General features: G+C 44.3%; 1 protein-coding gene across 4 annotated transcripts in view; it reads right to left on the bottom strand.

The window, feature by feature from the left end:
- The window catches only part of Csnk2a2 (casein kinase 2 alpha 2), a 42,362-nt gene extending 25,083 nt beyond the window's left edge, over positions 1-17,279 (bottom strand). Inside the window, exons 1-4 of one of the 4 annotated variants that reach the window (XM_076571620.1) lie at positions 16,900-17,279; positions 16,052-16,163; positions 4,473-4,574; positions 1,044-1,094 (exon numbers count right to left, since the gene is read on the bottom strand). Coding sequence is in view for 3 of the 4 variants with exons in the window: in XM_076571621.1 (XP_076427736.1) it covers positions 1,044-1,094; positions 4,473-4,574; positions 16,052-16,163; positions 16,841-16,944 (369 nt within the window). In the remaining variant the exon portion in view is untranslated. Of the gene's footprint in view, positions 1-1,043; positions 1,095-4,472; positions 4,575-16,051; positions 16,164-16,840 lie in introns of all 4 variants that reach the window. The other 3 variants (XM_076571621.1, XM_076571619.1, XM_076571622.1) reach the window with 3 other exon arrangements.
- Between the last annotated feature and the right edge of the window lie 819 nt (positions 17,280-18,098).

Raw genomic sequence — 18,098 nt, 5'->3', positions numbered from 1 at the left:
GCAGGTGGATTTCTGTGAGTTTGAGGCCAGTCTGATCTACAGAGTGAGATCCAGGAAAGGTGCAAAGCTACACAGAGAAACCCTGTCTCAAAAAAACAAAAACAAAAAAACCAGAAACAAACAAACAAACAAAAAAACCTTCAGTATATAGCTGGGTGGTGGTGGCACACACGTTTAATCCCAGCACTTGGGAGGCAGAGGCAGGCGGCAGAGTTCGAGCCCAGCCTGGTCTACAGAATGAGCTCCACGACAGCCAGGGATACACAGAGAAACCCAGTCTCAAAAAACCAAACCAAACAAACAAGAAAAAACTTCAGTATAAAATAGTATGTTCTGATCAAAATAAGACAATATAAGTGCCCTAGGACAGGGTTCTTTGACAACAGCGACTCGAACTAGGTGTCTGGTATCAACTGCTCTGGGCAGAGTGTATGAACACATGTTTAGCAGCTTCAATCCAATGACTCCTTCACAGAAGCTCTGTATCCACTTATCTTTTCCTATCAACAATGCAGATCTCAGGAAAATCAAAGTTAATGTCCACTAAACTGTGCTGTATAAAACAGGGATGTTACAGATGAAGCATGACATCTCATATTACAGATGAGAGGACCCCACAGTGCAGCTAACTCCTTAAGAAAGCAAGTCAAGGCCGGGCGGTGGTGGCGGCGGCGGCGGCGCACACCTTTAATCCCAGCACTTGGGAGGCAGAGGCAGGCGGATCTCTGTGAGTTCGAGGCCAGCCTGGGCTACCAAGTGAGTTCCAGGAAAGACACAAAGCTACACAGAGAAACCCTGTCTCGGAAAACAAACAAACAAACAAACAAAAAAAAAAAAAAAAAAAAAAAAGAAAGCAAGTCAAAGGGCAATAAGTAACTCCTCAAAATTCAAGAACCCCAACCAAGGTCTACACTATTTGGGGTCCACGCTGCCATCTGACTCACCAACATCATCCCTGACTGCTTTGATTTTAAGTTCAAGCAGTACCCACTCCACCCCCACCCACCCCTCATTAACCCCATGCCAAAAAGAAGCATACACACCTTAAAATCTGTATTATTGATATATTCAAATACCAATGCTGGTGTCTTTGACTGAAAGAGAGAACAGTGATTCTTTTTAGATACTCAGACAGTAATAAATACAATTTGTAATGGCCCACCCTCAAACATCACAGACAAAAAAGTAGGTTCTCTCATTAGGGACAGCCTGGGTTTTTTAGATTTGTTCTTTATTTATGTGTTTGTGTGTCCATCTCTAAAGAGACCACAGGAGGGGATTAGATAGAGCTGGAGAACTAGGACCTGAGCTCAGGCTAAGCAGCAAGGCCTCTCATCCGCTGAGCAATCTCTCTAGCCCTAAAACCCTGTTTTGTTGTTGTTGATGTTTTATTTTGAAGTACTTATGATGTCTGGATTGCTTCAAATAACTGGGAAAGGGGGAGGCAGGAGAGGGGCAGGGTTACAGGTTGGCATAAAGGTGAATACTGCTCAGTGATAACTCAAGATGCTCTGTATATATTGTTTATGTCTGTGTATATGTAAAGTTTTAAAAAGGGAGATATTCCCAGAATGACCCAGCAGCAGTCCTGATTAATCTATTAGTAATTTTATTAGAATTTACACTCAGCAACATCCCAAGTTGCCATCTGTATCAGGCGCTGCACACTTTCAACTTGGTTTAGCAAACGAGATGCACCTGACCCAGTTTTCATACTCTGTTAAGTCTTTTCAGGCTCTTAAAAGATCACCTGGGCTCAGAGGTGAACATCTATAATCCAACTTTCGAAAGTACTGTAGCTGAAGAGACTCCTCAGTGGGTAAAAGTTTGCTGCACCCATGCAAAAGCTGGGTGCTGTAATCCCCAAGAGATGGAGACAAGAAGACCCAGAAGCTTCATAAGCAGTCAGCCTAACTGAGAAGACTCTGGCCTCCAAACACACGGACCCCCGCTCATCTGCACAAGGTACACAGCATATACCATATATGCTCCCATAAAACTCAAGTCACCAGAGTCTTTAGTGCAATCAGTAAAGTGTTTAGTTCAGTACTTCCTGTAGAAGTCTAGAGCTGCAAATGTCGGGTTTACTTAGGAGAAATAAAATCATGCTAACTGGCAGAAATAGTGTTTCAAAACTGGGAGAAAAGCATGGGTTTTAAGGGTTACAGAAATAAAAAGTCATCTCAAAATCTTTTTGCTGGGAACTTTAGCTCAAGGACAAAGCATAGGTTCTTAGGGAGTGGGTCACAGAGAGTGCGTGTGTGAGAACGTGTGTGTGAGAACGTGCTCGCGTGCCTCCCCCCTCTCAAGCGCGCGCATTTTTACCTGGGCAATGGAACCCAAGAGCACTGAGAACAAATGGATCTAACATTGTCCTCAAGAATCTGACCTTTCTACAGACTCAAGTAAGCCTGATCCTCTCAAATCCAGGGGCTAAGGTTCCCTTTCTACTTCCACCTACATTATTCAAGAATAGACTTATGAGGCGAATATGTATGTGTCTGCTATGTGCATGTGAGTACAGTTATTCAGAGGCCAAGTGTCTGTTTCCTCTGGAGCTGGTGCTTGATCACGTGACACAGGTGCTGGGAATAAAACTCAGGTTCTCTGGAAATAACAACTGCTCTTAACCACTGAGGCATCTCTCAAGCCCTGCTTCAAGTTTTTGCTTAACTCGTGTATTACACAAACATGTTAACAAATTACAAACATTAAGTCAGGTATCAGTAGGTTCAGCTAACAGAGAGGGAGAGAGGGAGAGGCAGGGGAAGGGGAGAGAGGGAGGGAAGGAAGGGACACACACACACCATTTGTCTACCATGTGCAAAGCCCTTAGGTTTAGTGCCTAGTACCATCTTCTGAAGTCTTGTGTCCCAACAGTGGTCTCTAGCTCAGGTTAGCCTTAAATCCCCTATGTAGTTGAGAACAATCTTGGACTTCAGATCATCCTGCTTTCATTTTCTGTGTGCTGGAATTATAGGCAAGCATCACCTTGCCTAGTTTACGCATTTCTAGGGATCAAAACTCAGGGCTCATTCATGCTAGCAGGCACATACCAACTCAGCTATAACCTAATTCACATTTGTGCTCGCTCACTCTCTTTCTGTTCTTTAAATGAACAATATCAATTTTTACCTCCAACATTAAGACTATACTGTGTGTGTGTGTGTGTGTGTGTGTGTGTGTGTGTGTGTGTGTGTGTATTCTTAAGTGGACAATACCCATTTTAACCTCAAACATTAAGCAGTTCAGGGCTAGTCACCAATCTGAACTAAGTAGGATGGGATATATTATTTAATGAAATCAGTTATAAACTGGTGCATAATCATCCCTTCTTAGTTTTGATCAGGGTCCAAAAGAAAAATCTTTCCTCATGCTGTATTACTGTGCAGCTGGGTAAATTACTTAGCCTTTGTAGACTTCTGTTTTCATAACAGTACAATGTCAACAATAGCAATACTGATCTCTTGGATCACTGTGGGGATTAAATGGTGTGATACAGCTAAATACTCAGCACAGTGCCTGGCCTACAGAAGGCCAGCTGTAAGAGTATGAGGACATCCTCAGCATACAGAAGCAAAGACCTGCTTTTTTGCTTCTATAAAACTGCCATAGAGAACAGGGAAATAATCTCAGATAAAGCAGGTGGACAAAAGAAACAGGATACAAGTGGCACCCAAGTGGATTTTGCAAGGATAGAAGCTTAGCCAATCAAAAATACTGTCACTTTTCCCTAGGGAAAGGAAACAAAAGTAAACAGCACCCCTAGAATAAGTCAAAATTAAGCATGTTATTTGATATATTTTAAACAATTTTATTACTGTGAATGTGTATGTGCATCTGTGTGTGTCGGCACATGCGCCATGGCACCAACCAAGGTCAAAGGCCAACTTTGTGGAGTAGGTTCTATCTACCCTAATGTGGTTTCTAAGGATCAAACTCTAGTCACCAGGCCTGTATGGCAAGTGCTGGCAAGTGCCTGTACCTACTGTGCCATCCTGCCCCAAATCAAGCATTTGAGTTGTAAAATATGCATACATTTTAAGTTGTACATCTGCAACATGAGGCTCCTTGTGGTAGATGCAGAACTAGAGACAAGCATATGAAACAGCAAGGTTTCTTTCTCAAAGGACTGGTGGTCTGGGACCTGCTTAGTTCTCTACACTAGAATCCACAAACATTCTAGATGAGGTAAGATAATGCAAACTGGCAGTGAGAAGCTTCAGGGGGCTAAATCAAAGAAACAGGCAATAACAGCTAACAAATCAGGGCAGGGTTCTTCTCTGTACACAGACTGCACTTAGTGGTAGGAGTTAGCTAATCACTGGCCATGACAGTTGTATGGTTTCAGACCCACTCAGGAGTCAATACTAGTGCCATCAGTCCATTATGCAGCACCACACACGGCCCTGGGTGGTAAACAACACCCCACCCCAATCCACTAGCACACTCCCCAGCCACCAGGCACCTACCACAGGGTCCTTTACAGTGTCAATCAGCTTAATGATATTTGTTCCACCACGAAGGTTCTCCAGAATCTTAACCTCTCGTTTTATCTTCTTTTTCTTCACTGGCTTAAATACACAAGAGTAATCAGAAGTGAGACTTCTTTTGAAGTTGACATAATAAATACAACTTTAAACAATGCTAAGGCAACAGCACGGATCGTTTGCTGTGTCCTATGTTGTGTTAAAGAATACACTTAAATTAGATGAGGAAAAGTGAGTTTACCCATTGTAAACTTTTAGGTTAAATAATTTGTAGTTTATAGCTTATGTGGCAAGATCTTTAAGTAGTTATAGCTAGGGCACTCAGCAAATTTGAACATCCATGTCGTATTTTAAAAATAAATGCATGCTTATTGGATTACTGCCAAGTGTGTTATAGCTCTGAACAGCTGTGGATCATGGACAAACGGAAAAACTGAAACAAAATGGCCAGACACTTGCTCTTCCAATGAATTACATGTAATTGTGTCTTTAGGGGCAAGAGCCAGTTCACTGACATCAAGTTACAAACTTGTTTCCAAGCTGTTGGCTCCCATTTCCTGTTGCCACTCCCACTTCCTTAATATTGAGGATCTAATCAGCTCAGAGCCAGGAACTCTCCCAACAGATCTCATTCCTAGAGAGAGAAAGCTGTTGGCTCAGCAAAGGAGAAAACTGATCTCATCCAGCAATGACTACTAACTGCTAAGCCACCAACCTACAAGACGGGAAATTAAAGGTCTTCTTAGAAAGACTCCTATATATATATATATATATATATATATATATATATATATATATATATATATATATATATCATTTCCTGTCTGAAATAGGATCTGAAGTCAACAAGTTTAAAAGCAGTTCTGAAAAGGCAAGTGTGTCATAATCAATGATCTGCAAGTCACTCAGGACAGCGAGAGACACACGTTAACTCTCTGACCTAAGTCCATTCACCCTCACAAAGCCTCTACGCAGGAAGGTCAGCAGCAGAGGAGCTATTCACACAAGGTCACAGCTAACAGGAGCAGAAGCAACAGTCAGGCCTGGCACTCTGACTGCCTGGCAGCACCCTCTTTACCTCTGGATTTTGCAAGGGAGAGACTGCTAAGGAAAAGGACTACTTTGTTAAAACACTGTTATTAAAATAGCAGTGGCAGAGAGAGGCCCATAGACTTTCCATGAAATGGTAATACAATATCTAAAATGCCTTGGGCTGGGAGGACTGCAAGATGGTTCAGTAAGAGTGCTTGCTGTCAAACCTGATGACCTGAATTCAATCCCTACAACCCACAAGGTCGGCGGGACTCACTCTCACAATCTGTCCTCTTGACGGTCACACGGAGTGTGCTCTCCCTCAATCCAACACACAGCATATGTAAATGTAATTATTTAAAGCTCAGAGACAATAAATAAATAACCTCTTGGTTACTGAAACATCCCTGAACAAGAGCAGGGAAGGTGGGCTGGTGGAGACATGGCTCAGCAGACGAGAGCTGTGCCAGCATGAGGACCTAGGTTCAGATCCCCAGTGCTTATGGAAAAGCCAGGTGTGGCTGCAGCTTGTTGGCGGCTAGCCTAGCAGAATGAACAGTGAGCTCTAGAGTCAATGAGTTTGTCTTAAGGGAGTAAGGTGGCCAAGTGGCAGTGGCGCCCACCTTTAATCCCAGCACTGGGGAGGCAGAGCCAGGCAGACCTCTGTGAGTTCAAGGCCAGCCTGGTCTACAGAGCGACATCCAAGACAGATACCAAAACTACACAGAGAAACCCTGTCTCAAAAAACCACCACCACCAACACACACACACACACACACACACACACACACACACACACACACACACACACACACACAAAAGAACAGGGAGTAAGGTGGAAGGCCATAGAGCAGGACACCAACACTGTCCTCTGGCCTCCACTAGGATACACACACACACCACACACACAGCAGGAGAAGATGAGAAAGAGCACAGCACCACCTGAGAGTGCCCACCCGGGGAGCATACGGACTGTGTGCTGGAAGCCAGCTGCCACACTTCTCCACTCTGCCAGGGTTCCCAGCACACGGATGGCTAGGGCACCTCTTCCTTATCTCTCCCAGGAACCTTACTTCCTTGGTCTTTGTAATCACTGACCTCAACATCTGGGGGAAATCAAGTACCATACAACCAATTAAAAACAGCCAGGGAAGAACACATACATGGCAAGTAGCCTCCAGGCCTAAAAAATGACAACGTGAAAGTATGGAGCGACTAATTCAGATTTAAAACAGAAGACAACTGAATGTAACACACAAGCTGAGATGTTCCTTCGGTGACAGTGCTATAAAGAAAACTAGCAAACATGAATAAAAATGACCATAGACTAGGTAACAGCACTGGCTTAATGTTGATTCTCATTTTTGAACATGATCCTACAGAACTGTGTGAGAAACCACTGTTTTAAAGAAAATACTAAAGTACTTAAGTATGATTGTGATTTACTCTCAAAACATGTCAGAAAAAAACATGAAAATTATACTATATCTACATACACATCTGAACACATATATTTGTCTACATAAATGTGGTTTATATATGTATAGATGTGGCATATGTGGTATATTTATGGGAGGAAAACAAAGAGAGAAGGATAAAGCCAATGTCAGCATTTGAAGAATCTGGTGAAAGATGTCTGGAGTTTGTTGTTGTTTTAACTACATATTTGGAGACAGGGTCTCTCTATACAGTCCTGGCTGTCCTGGAACTCACTATGTACACCAGGCTGGCTTCCAACCACAGAGAAGCCCCTCTGCTTCTGCTCCTTGTAATTAAGGCTATCTGGTGACTCATAACTTTGTTAATTCTGAAATTATGTTAAAAGACAAAAGTTGGCTGGCTATCTTCTATCCATCCAAACTCAGGTAATAGCACTCCTGTTCAAATGCCTGCAGCCAGAACCCTGTAGTCAAGACAGCTCTTCTGCTCCTGACAACACCCCCTCAACAGGGATGGGCAGCACACAGTGCTTTCATGTCAACGCCACTTCCTCATCAACACCGGAAGGAGGGCAGCTCCTGGAACCCAGAAAGACTCAACTGTTATTCATGTTTAAAGGGAACTTACAGTGCAGCTGAAGCACATTCTGATGCCCCCAAACTCCCCAGAGCAGAGTGGGGAACAGCTGAGCAACTCTGAAATGGTCCAGTGGAGCCCATAGCAGCTGGAGTCCTCAGATGCTGCCAGATACCAAAAAGACTCAAAAAAGAAAGTGACCCACAACCCGGGACACACCCCTCCAAAGCACTAAGCACCAGGCAGCAAGCAGCTCCATCAGCTTCCATGTACTGCTCTGAGCCTGAGGAAGATTCCAGAAGCTAACTACTGAAGAGCCTGGAGAGTAAAGGAGATCTTTTTAATTCTACAAATGGAACCAGTGAGCAAAAGAACATTTATCAGGGAGGATCACCGACACCTTTAAAAGCTTTGTAAGTTTTATAGAAATACAGATGCTCTGACTCTTGTACAGAGCACATTCCTACTGGCCACAGTTAAACAGCATGCAGAAATCACCTTGAGCATGCTAACAAGACTCACACTCATCTGTATTATTCAGATGGTATTTAGTTCAAAGATTTAAATGGCATTGGTTTAGCTGTTTTCCATATTGAATTTTTTTTATTCAAAGTAGATAAAGCAGCAAAAAAGTGAACTTGCCATCCTCCTGTTGCAGCCCCTAGCGCACTGATCACAGGTGTATACTACCACATATGTTGAGAAAATATTTAAAGGAAAGAAAAACATTAAAAGTTTTAACTACAAAAACTTATGACATTGAAAATGTTTTAGATGTACACTCCAAAGATGTAACGAGGACCAAGTGTCTGTTCTGAAGGTTTTCCACTCGTGAAGGGCAGTGCTGGCCATCTGCAAGAGCCTTGTTCAAAGTGGCCCAAGGGTAAAGAATGTCTTGTCTACTTACCCAGATCTAAAAAAATTTATAACAAAAAATGTTTGTGACACACTGCAGAAAAGGAGACGTTCACAAGACCCATCAACTTCTTACTCATCCTAGAGCTTCGCTCCTTTAGAACCAGTGCTGAGGACAATGACAGTATTAATTGCAATACAGTATTTATTAAGGGCAATTCGTCAACTTTTGCTTAGAAAGGGGGTGGGAATCAGGACCTTAATCCTTTCCAGTAGGTATCAAGGGCAAAACCTCTTTTAAATTTCTTCCCAAGTTCAACTAGTTTTATAAATTCAAGACAGACAGTAATACAGCCACAAGTTTCATCCCACTATCAAACCAATGGCAGCCAAACGAAGGGATTAATCTATCACTTGCAATGAAGAATTTAATCAACAATGGGTGCCAGAAATGAAGAATGAGAAGGGAGGGGGGAAAAAAGCTAGTCGGGCTGACATCTATTTCCTTATTTTCAGACATCTCTGAAAACCACTACATTGGACCTAAATAAATATATTAGCTCAACAATGTTATTCACAACAATTTTCCTCTAACCTTTCAAGTCTCATTCTAATCACACTACCAATTCCTCGAGGAGAATTATTCTCAGAACCAAAGAAGAAAAGCAAAGTATCAAATCCAAGTGACAAGACATTAAGAAAACTAAGCCTAATCCCAGCACTCAAGAGGCAGAGCCAGGCAGATCTCTGTGAGTTCAAAGCCAGCCTGGTCTACAGAGCAAGATCCAAGACAGGCACCAAAACTAAGAGAAACCCTGTCTCGAAAAACCAAGAGAGAGAGAAAGAAAATTAGCTAGTGTGATGGCACATACCTTTAATCCTGACACTTGGGAGGCTGAAGCATGGGAAATTACAAGTTCAAGGCCAGCCTGGCCTAGCTGGTGAGACCTCATCTCAAAAGAGAAAACAACATGTTGATGAGGACGCACACAAAGAACCCTCACATACTGCTGTTGGCATTTGTCTACTGTGGAAAGTTCCTCAAAAGAGAAAAACTAGTCAGGCATGGTGGCAACAGGCATATAATTCTAGCACTCAGGAGGCTGAGGTAGAAGAATCATCAGTTCGAGGCCAGCCTGGGCAACTTATAGAGATACCATCTATATATAAATAGGGAGATAAATTACCATATAAACCACAAATTTACACTTCTGAATATACACCCAAAAGCAGCAAGGCATAGGCTCAAAGAGGCATTTGCACACCCATGTTCAAAGCAGCTCTGGTCACAAGAGTGAACACATGAAAGTAGCTTAGTGTTGGTCATGGAGGAATGGATAAAGTCTTACTATCCTCTAAAAGAAGGAAATCATTTTTTCTATTTTTAGTTTTCTTTGAAACAGGGTCTTACACTGAAGTCTAGGTTTGCCTTGAATTTAAGGTAATCCCCTACCTCAGTTTCTCAAGTGCTGGGATTATAGGCATGAACCATCATGCCTAGCAAAAAGTAAACGGTATTATATGTATAAATACATTGTAGGCAACATGTTAAGTCAAATAAGTCAGTTATAAGACAGAGCTTTATGATTCCACTTATGAGATACCCAAGTAGACCAAACCACTAATAGTGGTTGCTAGGTGTTGGGAAGACAGAGGATTGGGGAACCATCATTTAATGGGTACAGTTTTAGTTTTACAAGATGAAAAGAGCTCCATAGATAGATGGCTGTAATGGTGCTAACAGCATTATGAATGCATTTAATGCCATGAACCGCATGCTTAAAAAACGATTACGATGGTGAGTTCTATGTTTATGAGTAAAAGGGGGGAGAGGCAAAGCACAGAGCACAAACTTTTACTCTCACCGAGTTAATGTTACAACCCCTTTATTGACTCTGCTTCTAAAATTGTCCAATTAGTCCAACTGTAACACTGTTATTATTGTTTCATATTGTTCTCTCAGCACCAAGCTTATTAAGTATATTTAATCTTATGAGATGAATTAATTTTCTTCCTGCAGTATACCCAAATCATCCAATGTCATAGAGCTAACTAAGTATTGGACCTGACATCTAAATTCAGGCAGTCTACTTCCTGGGCACACTCGGGAAAGAAAAACACTGGATTTTGACAATACTATCACCTACATACCCTTCTAACTTTACTTCATATAGTTCTACTTTAACAGATGAGGAAAAAAAGGTTATAAATGAACAATCTAGAACTCCATGTCTTCTGCCCTCTTTTTCACATGGCTAACAGTCTACCACTTAATTATGAAGTGATAGATCCAGAAATGAGGTTGTCAATGCTACATGGAGCCTTGAGCCATGCATAAGGATAGGAACTCTCTATCACTGTATACTTTTCACATACGGTTCACACTCGGGTTATCTCTAATATATGAAGGGAATTAAACTACACACCCCAAAATCTGGGAAGTAATTGTTATGAAACCTAAAGAACTGTGTGGATCAAAGATGTCTAAAGCAGCAGTTCTCAACCTGTGGGCCATGACCTTTTAGGGGTCATATATCAGATATTTACATTACAATTCATAATAGTAGAAAACTTAAGTATGAAGTAACAATGAAATAATTTTATGGTTGGGGGGTCACTACAACATGAACTGTATTAGAGGGGGTCACTACAACCTGAAGAATTGTATTAGAGGGGTTACATCAAAGGGTCGCAGCATCAGGAAGGTTGAGAAGCACTGGTCAGGGTACTTGGTAAGGAGCAGCAGGATGTCTCAGCAGGTAAAAGCACCTGCTGTCAACCCCAGGACCTGAGTTCAGTCCTGGGGACCACACTGTGGAGGGAGAGGACCAACACCCACAAGTCATCCTGACTCCACACCTGCCCCACGGGTGCCTCCCCACACATAAAGAAATGTGATTTTAAAATAAAAAACAAACACAACAAAAGCACTAACAAAAACACCACCAAGGCTTCAAAGCAAGAGAGCAAAGTGAACAGAACACTAAGGCTGTGCGTGTGTGAACGTGCTCTGGGGGCACAGAACCTACTCAAACTGTGTCTGCATCTAGTGCCACTTCGCACCCATCCCTTCAGAAGAGTGACTCCACACATCAGAAATGACTCCTTTTTACTTCCTTGACAATTCAGTATTACCAAGAAGTCAACTATCCAACGTCTCAATTTCCTCTGTGACACATAGATTCCTATTCGGTGTCTGCACTAACTCTGTGACCTTAAGAAAATCACATTCTTTCTCTGGGAGCTGCTTCTAATAGATTCTAGGCAAGTACATTCTGTGATTCTGCTTAACACACATTAATCACACTCCACCTTGTCCCTATAATGTCAGTATTACAAACAGCTCTGGCCAGTTTACACATAATTTCTAATACTTTATTTTTACTAATACTCCAATACTGTTTTAATAATTACTCTTTCTATCATGAGACATTTGATAAAACTAGAATTCACAAAAAGCGAACCCACCACTAACGTGCTGCTTTAGGAAGATTGGTATATATGCCTAACTACAGGGTGAGACCTACGTCAGACAAAGGAGGAAGAATTTCACCACATTACACCACCATTTGTATAGAACAAAGGTCACCAGCTGACCTAAATCACTAATAAAGAGCTGTCATCAATGCCCATCTTCCTTTTAAAGCTATCTTTTTTTGTGTGTTTGTTTTTTCCAAGACAGGGTTTCTCTGTGTAACAGCCCTGGCTGTCCTGGAACTCACTCTGTAGACTAGGCTGGCCTCGAACTCACAGAGATCTGCCTGCCTCTGCCTCCCAAGTGCTAGCATTAAAGGCATGTGCCACCACCACCCGACTAAAACTACCTTTTTGAAAATTTGCTTTTATTTTACAAACATTGGTGTTTTGTCTGCAAGTATGTCTGTATGAGGGCACCAGATCCCCTGGAACAGGAGTTACAGACAGCTGTGAGATGCCATGTGGGTGCTAGAAATTGAACTCGGGTCCTCTGGAAGAGCGGCCAGTGCTCCTAACCATTGAGCCATCTCTCCAGCCCCTTTAAAACTATCTTTTAAGAACCCAAAATTTTGCCAGGCGGTGGTGGCACATGCCTTTAATCCCAGCTCTTAGCAAACAGAAGCAGGTGGATCTGAGTTCAAGGCGAGCCTGATCTAGAGAGAGAGTTCCTGAACAGCCAGGGCTACACAGAGAAACTCTATCTCAAAAAAAGAGAGAGAACCGAAATGTCGCTCTTCTATTTTGTTTTGTCTGATATGGGGAGAGTTGGTGAGCACGACATCCAGGAGCTCTAGCTTGCTGGGCTAGTGCTCTACAACTGAGCAACCTCCCCAGTCCCAGCAATACAACAGCTTCAAAACAACCCACAAATATGTTAAACATATTTAAGACAAATTTTAATTCCATCATTGCCTTAGTCAAGAATTAATTTTGGGGCTGGAGAGATGGCTCAGCGGTTAAGAGCACTGACTGCTCTTCCAGAGGTCCTGAGTTCAATTCCCAGCACCCACATGGTGGCTCACAACCATCTGAAATGAGATCTGGCACCCTCTTCTGTGTTCTAAATAAATAAATAAATAAATCTTAAAAAAAAAAAAGAATTAATTTTGAGGGAGGAGGGCAATGGGTAGCCAAGCTGTTTATAATACAAAATAATGCTGTTATCAGGAAGTCTTATATGAAGATTTCTAAGCCACTGCAGCACTGGTTCAAAATGCTTTGGATGTTTAAAAAAAAAAAAAGCATTGCTCTTGACATCTACTTAGGAAACTAGTTTAATTGAAAGCTCTCAAGGACCCCAGGAAGTGCTGTGATCCATACACAAAGGCAGAGCTCACTAATGCTTTTAGTTCACTTCTGTGTACACCTTTCTAAGTACTATGAAAGAACAGAAGAATTGACTGCTTATGATCAAGATGAAACTTTTGACACTGAAGTAGCTTTCTGGCTTGTTGCATAAGCCTTTTTTTAAAAATCATTTCCCCCTTTCTCCTTAATACAATTTCTGACACCACACTACACCCCTGGAAAAAAGAAAAGAAAAATAAAAGATATGACTTCTCGAGGGGTGGTGGTACAATCCTTTAATCCCAGATTTGGGATGCAGAGGCAGATGGAGGCTTAGCCTGGTCTACAGAGCTAGCTTCAGACTACACAACGCCACCCTGTCTGAGGCAGGGAGGCGGGGGAGACAGGACTTCTCTATTAGGAAGTTTTAACCTCAGACTTTCATACATGTTCACTTTCCCACACATTAATTAAAAAAAAAACAAAAAAAAAAAACAAAAAAAAACCACTTTAATAAGAGTATTACCTTATTTAAAAAAAAAACCCCACAAAACTTTCACTAGCAGCTTTTTAAATTTGTAAAGCCCCTGAACAGCCTCAATATACCTTGATCAATAAAATATTTGAGAGCTTACATACAATTAACTGAAATAAAAGCCCTCCATGATCACTCTGCATCCAACTGTGGTGACTGAATAACAAAGACTGATAGGAAGTGTCACTGAGTGCAGGCACCTTGTGTGTGCATTAAGTTCCTTCCTGTAGATTAAATACAGGAGGCTTACGTGAAAAGGAAGCCTTTCCTAGACTGCCCCAAAATGAACAGCCGGCACTATGACCAGATATCACAATAGTAGGTTTTAGTTATAACTTCAACTTATTTGAGTAAATAAGTATAATTTGGAATAAAGACCCTTTTCTTTTTGAAAAATAATACTTTGAATCCCTAACAACAAAAATAACAATAACATTAGTGGTCTCTTATTCTATCCTTCAAATAGGAATAACACCTACATGAAATGCCATAGGGCTTTGACCAATGAGTGTAAGGTGCTTCGGCTGCCCTCTGAAAAAAAAAAAAACAAACAGCTCATGAACTAGGGTATCAAAAGCTCATGCTAGAACCCCAGAACTTCCCCTGTTCAAAGCTAAGAGCCTATAATCCAATGCTGAAATCAACAGTGAGAGGCATGAAGAAATAGAAAAGAACTCTGGTGAAGGAAGGGTCATTGCAACAGTGATGTCAGGTACATCTCTGTGTCTAGGTCTACCATCTGTAAAAACAATTTGAAGCAGCTTCCATACAAGACTCATAGATATATGCGAAGCCTCTTCAGAGCAGAAGAAAAACTATCAAGCAACTAACCTCTGAAATTCTTCACAAGAATGATCCAAGAGCAGTAATACTATGCTTCCCTAAATAAACACACTGGGATTCATACACATACCTGAGTGCTGTTCCCTTTAAAACAGACCACAGGAAACTGCACTTATTCTAAAAATGCTATTGCTCAGACATTTAGACATTTCCCTGGATTGCTTTAGATTTGGCAATTTAATCCTCCAAATGTACAGCAATGGAATTCAGATATTCTAACTACAATTTGTTTTGCTTAGACCTTAAAATTAAAATGTCTGAAGGAACTTCTGTTAAAAACACTTATGTGTATGTTGTAATGAAAGTGTATGGTTCCTAGCAAGTTCCTCGAAAGAAACATTTCTCTTGCTTACCACCCTGCCCCCATTACTACAGACCTTCTGTGTACAATTCACATTTAGTAGGGCCAAGTTCCTGACACCATCTCTTACTTCTCACCCAGTGTCTTAGCAGCAGAGGCAGCATCACCTGTCCCTGTAGCAACTCTGCTCCTTCATCACTAGGACAGGATGATAATGAGCAAAAGCAGCAGTCGCTTTTCTGAACGATGTTTCACAGAATGCTAAAATCCACACTACAGTTAAACATGGACCAAAGCAGGGCACAAGCTTTCCAATCCCACACTTTTGTTCCACGGAACCTCCACTGGGCCACTGCGAAAATCAGGTGAAGTACTACCGCTTTCCAGTGTTCTGTCTTTCACTAGTGACACACATACATGATCTAACATGAAGAACTGCTCAGATAGTAACGTGACATGCGAGTGCATTAAATGATCTTGACAACACAAAGAACCGCTCAGGTCCTAAGGATCACCTTCCCGTACAGCCTATAAAACATCATTTAATCTTCAATCACCTGTACAGAAACTTGGCCGACTCCTCATGCTCATTAAGATCATGTCTTCATTTGAGTGATAACAGCCTTATCATTATCAAACTCAGAGGGCTGGCTCTGCCATGCAGTTTTGTCCCAGTTATTATTTCAGTGGCTAGAATGGACTCTTCTGTTGTCCCACATCTCTTTCACTGGCTGGCTTGCTGTAGCCAGCCCACCTGGAATTGTATTGCTAAATGAAATGGGAGTATCCACTGGGGGAGTTACTCTGTATTCTAGCCTTTTAACTTATCTCTGAAAGGACTCCAGTTTTTTGACAACTTTCTTTCTGGATTAATTCAGAGCAGAGAAGTTCAATGATGAAGGATCCCTTTACTGACAAATTCTCCCCACAAAATCTATTTTTTTTCTTGTGAATACGTATTTATTCTGTATCAAATAGAGGCCCTCTCACAAGTTGAGAAGCCCACATCTTACAACTTCAAATGTTCCTGACCTATCAAACTCAAGAGTTTCGACCAGTCTGCACATTTCCTCAAAAGTTTAGAGGAACATGTGGAAGCAGTGCTTTGGGGCTACCTTCCAGGAGATACGAGAGAGCTTGGCTTGCTCATTCTGGAATAGCTGGTCCTTTGGCCCTGTGGGGGAAAATGTTACATGCCACTCATAGGACACTCACCTTGAGAATTTTTACAACCACCCTCTCATTGTTGGTGATGTTAATGGCCTCAAATACTTCACTATACTTGCCCCGACCAAGTTTTCGAACCAGTTGGTAATCATCTTGATTACTGTGAAAGGCAAGAGAGACACATAAATGCCAGGATTTGGGATTAAGCAAGCCTATGTTCCCCATACATCCGTCTGGCCGATTCCATTAATCAAGCATTTGGAAGTGTCCCTATGTTACGCATCAACTCGTCCCCTAAATGGAAGCCCCACAGTAGCTTGGCTCCCTTCACTCTGCTCCTAACCTAACTGACTCCTTCTAACCTGGGGAGCAAGGGTAGATACTGCACCTTACGGTCCACGTTAAGGGGACCGAGCAAAGCATCCGCCCGGTTGGTACTGGGGTGTCCCCCTGCCCTCGGCTCCACAGCACCTGCCCCTCATTTCACACCCTCCAGGGAGCCACTGCCTGCTTTAGAGAACCTGCACATCTTCAAAAATGTTCCTCCCACCCAGCCTCATTTCAGAAAAGTGAAAAAGGTAGAGATGTTAACAGCTCAAGAGGGCAGCCATGGACTTCCCATCCCGTAAGAACCCCAAAGTGTGAGGAAGAAGGGCGGTCCCCACCCCTGACCCCACGTTTCTCCCCACCGGCTGCTGAGCCGGGGGCCGGGCAGGGCCGGGCGGACAGGGGAAGCCGGGGACACGTGCGGCCGGGGCCGGGCCTCCCTGCCAGCCCCGAGGCCGAGCGGCCGGCCGGGTGCGGTTCGCGCGAGGGGGCGGCCGGCGGCGGCTTTACCCCCAGCTCGGGACGTGGGCTTCGTAGTCCCAGTACTCGCGGCTCCTCAGGCTGTTCACCTCGGCGTAGACCCGAGCCCGACTGCCCGCGGCCGGGCCGGGCATGGCGGGCGGGACCGGGGGGCGCCGCGGGGCGCCAAGGGCGGCGGCGCGGCGCGGGGCGCGGGGCGGCAGGCGCGGGAGGCGGCGGGGCGCGGGCCGCCCGAGCAGGAGGAGGAGCGCGGCGGCGGCGGCGGCGGCGGGCGTCCGCGCCAGGCCGGGCCCGCGGGGGCGGGCGGACGGACGGACGCTCGGGCCGGGGGGCGCGGGGGGCGCCCGCCGAGCCGGCCCGGGGCCTGCGGCGGCCGGCGGGACGGCGGGGCTCGTGCTCCGCGGCGGCCTCCGCTCGGCTCGCGGCCCCTAGAGGCAGCGGCAGCGGCAGCGGCAGCCACCGGCCGGGAGAGGGACAGCGGCGGCGACGGCGGCGAAGAGGGAGGAGGAGGAGGAGGAGGAAACCCGGAAAAGGGGCCGCGCTCGCCAGGAGCGGCCGCCGCCCAGCCCCGGCCCGCCCCGGCCCACAGCGCCCCCTGCAGCGCTGGGGGACCGTGGCCCGCTGCCGTCCCCGCAGCGACCGCGCCACCCGCCAGGCAGTGTGGTCCTCCGCCGGTCCACCTGCAGGCCACCGCCCAGGAGCCTACGTCCTCCTCGGGCGCCCCTTTCAGCGCAGCCGCATAGTCCAGCCACCTCGTGTCCACCCACCACGACCTCCCATACTGGCCCTGGTCTGACCTTCCTGTCACCTAGCTGTCCCCACTCCTCAGTGACTTGCTGATACACCCAAGAACCCTGGCCTCAAACTGGCCCCCTCCCTCACTCCTCTTCGCCCTCTGGACCCCACCCTTGCCATCCACAGATCCTCGTTAACTCCAAGACTTCCCATTCCCTCTATGCAGAACCTGTCTAGTCCTAGACCCACCTTTTCCTCCCAATTCCCTCCCGATTCCTCCCTGATAGACCACGGAGTCATCTCTTGGGTCACTTGGTTGGACTAGAGTGGGCCAGGTGGTTTCCCTGTAAAGTTACTGTTTTCTCCCTTTCACTGAACTGGTAATTTGTGGGAGATACTTTGAGACTGTAAATATCCGTTTGTTTGTTTGTTTGTTTGTTTGTTTGTTTGTTAAGAGGGAGAGCTGGGAAGTGAAGAGTCCTGCCTGGAAGGGGAGGCTAGGGGTTGAGCATGGTTAGGTGGGCATCCAAGACTCGGATACTCTTCTCTTTGA

This window comes from Peromyscus maniculatus, chromosome 5 (genome assembly GCF_049852395.1).
Source record: "Peromyscus maniculatus bairdii isolate BWxNUB_F1_BW_parent chromosome 5, HU_Pman_BW_mat_3.1, whole genome shotgun sequence".
Lineage (NCBI taxonomy): Eukaryota > Metazoa > Chordata > Mammalia > Rodentia > Cricetidae > Peromyscus > Peromyscus maniculatus.
Note: the sequence above shows the minus strand (reverse complement) of the source record. Positions and strands in the feature narration are given on the sequence as shown.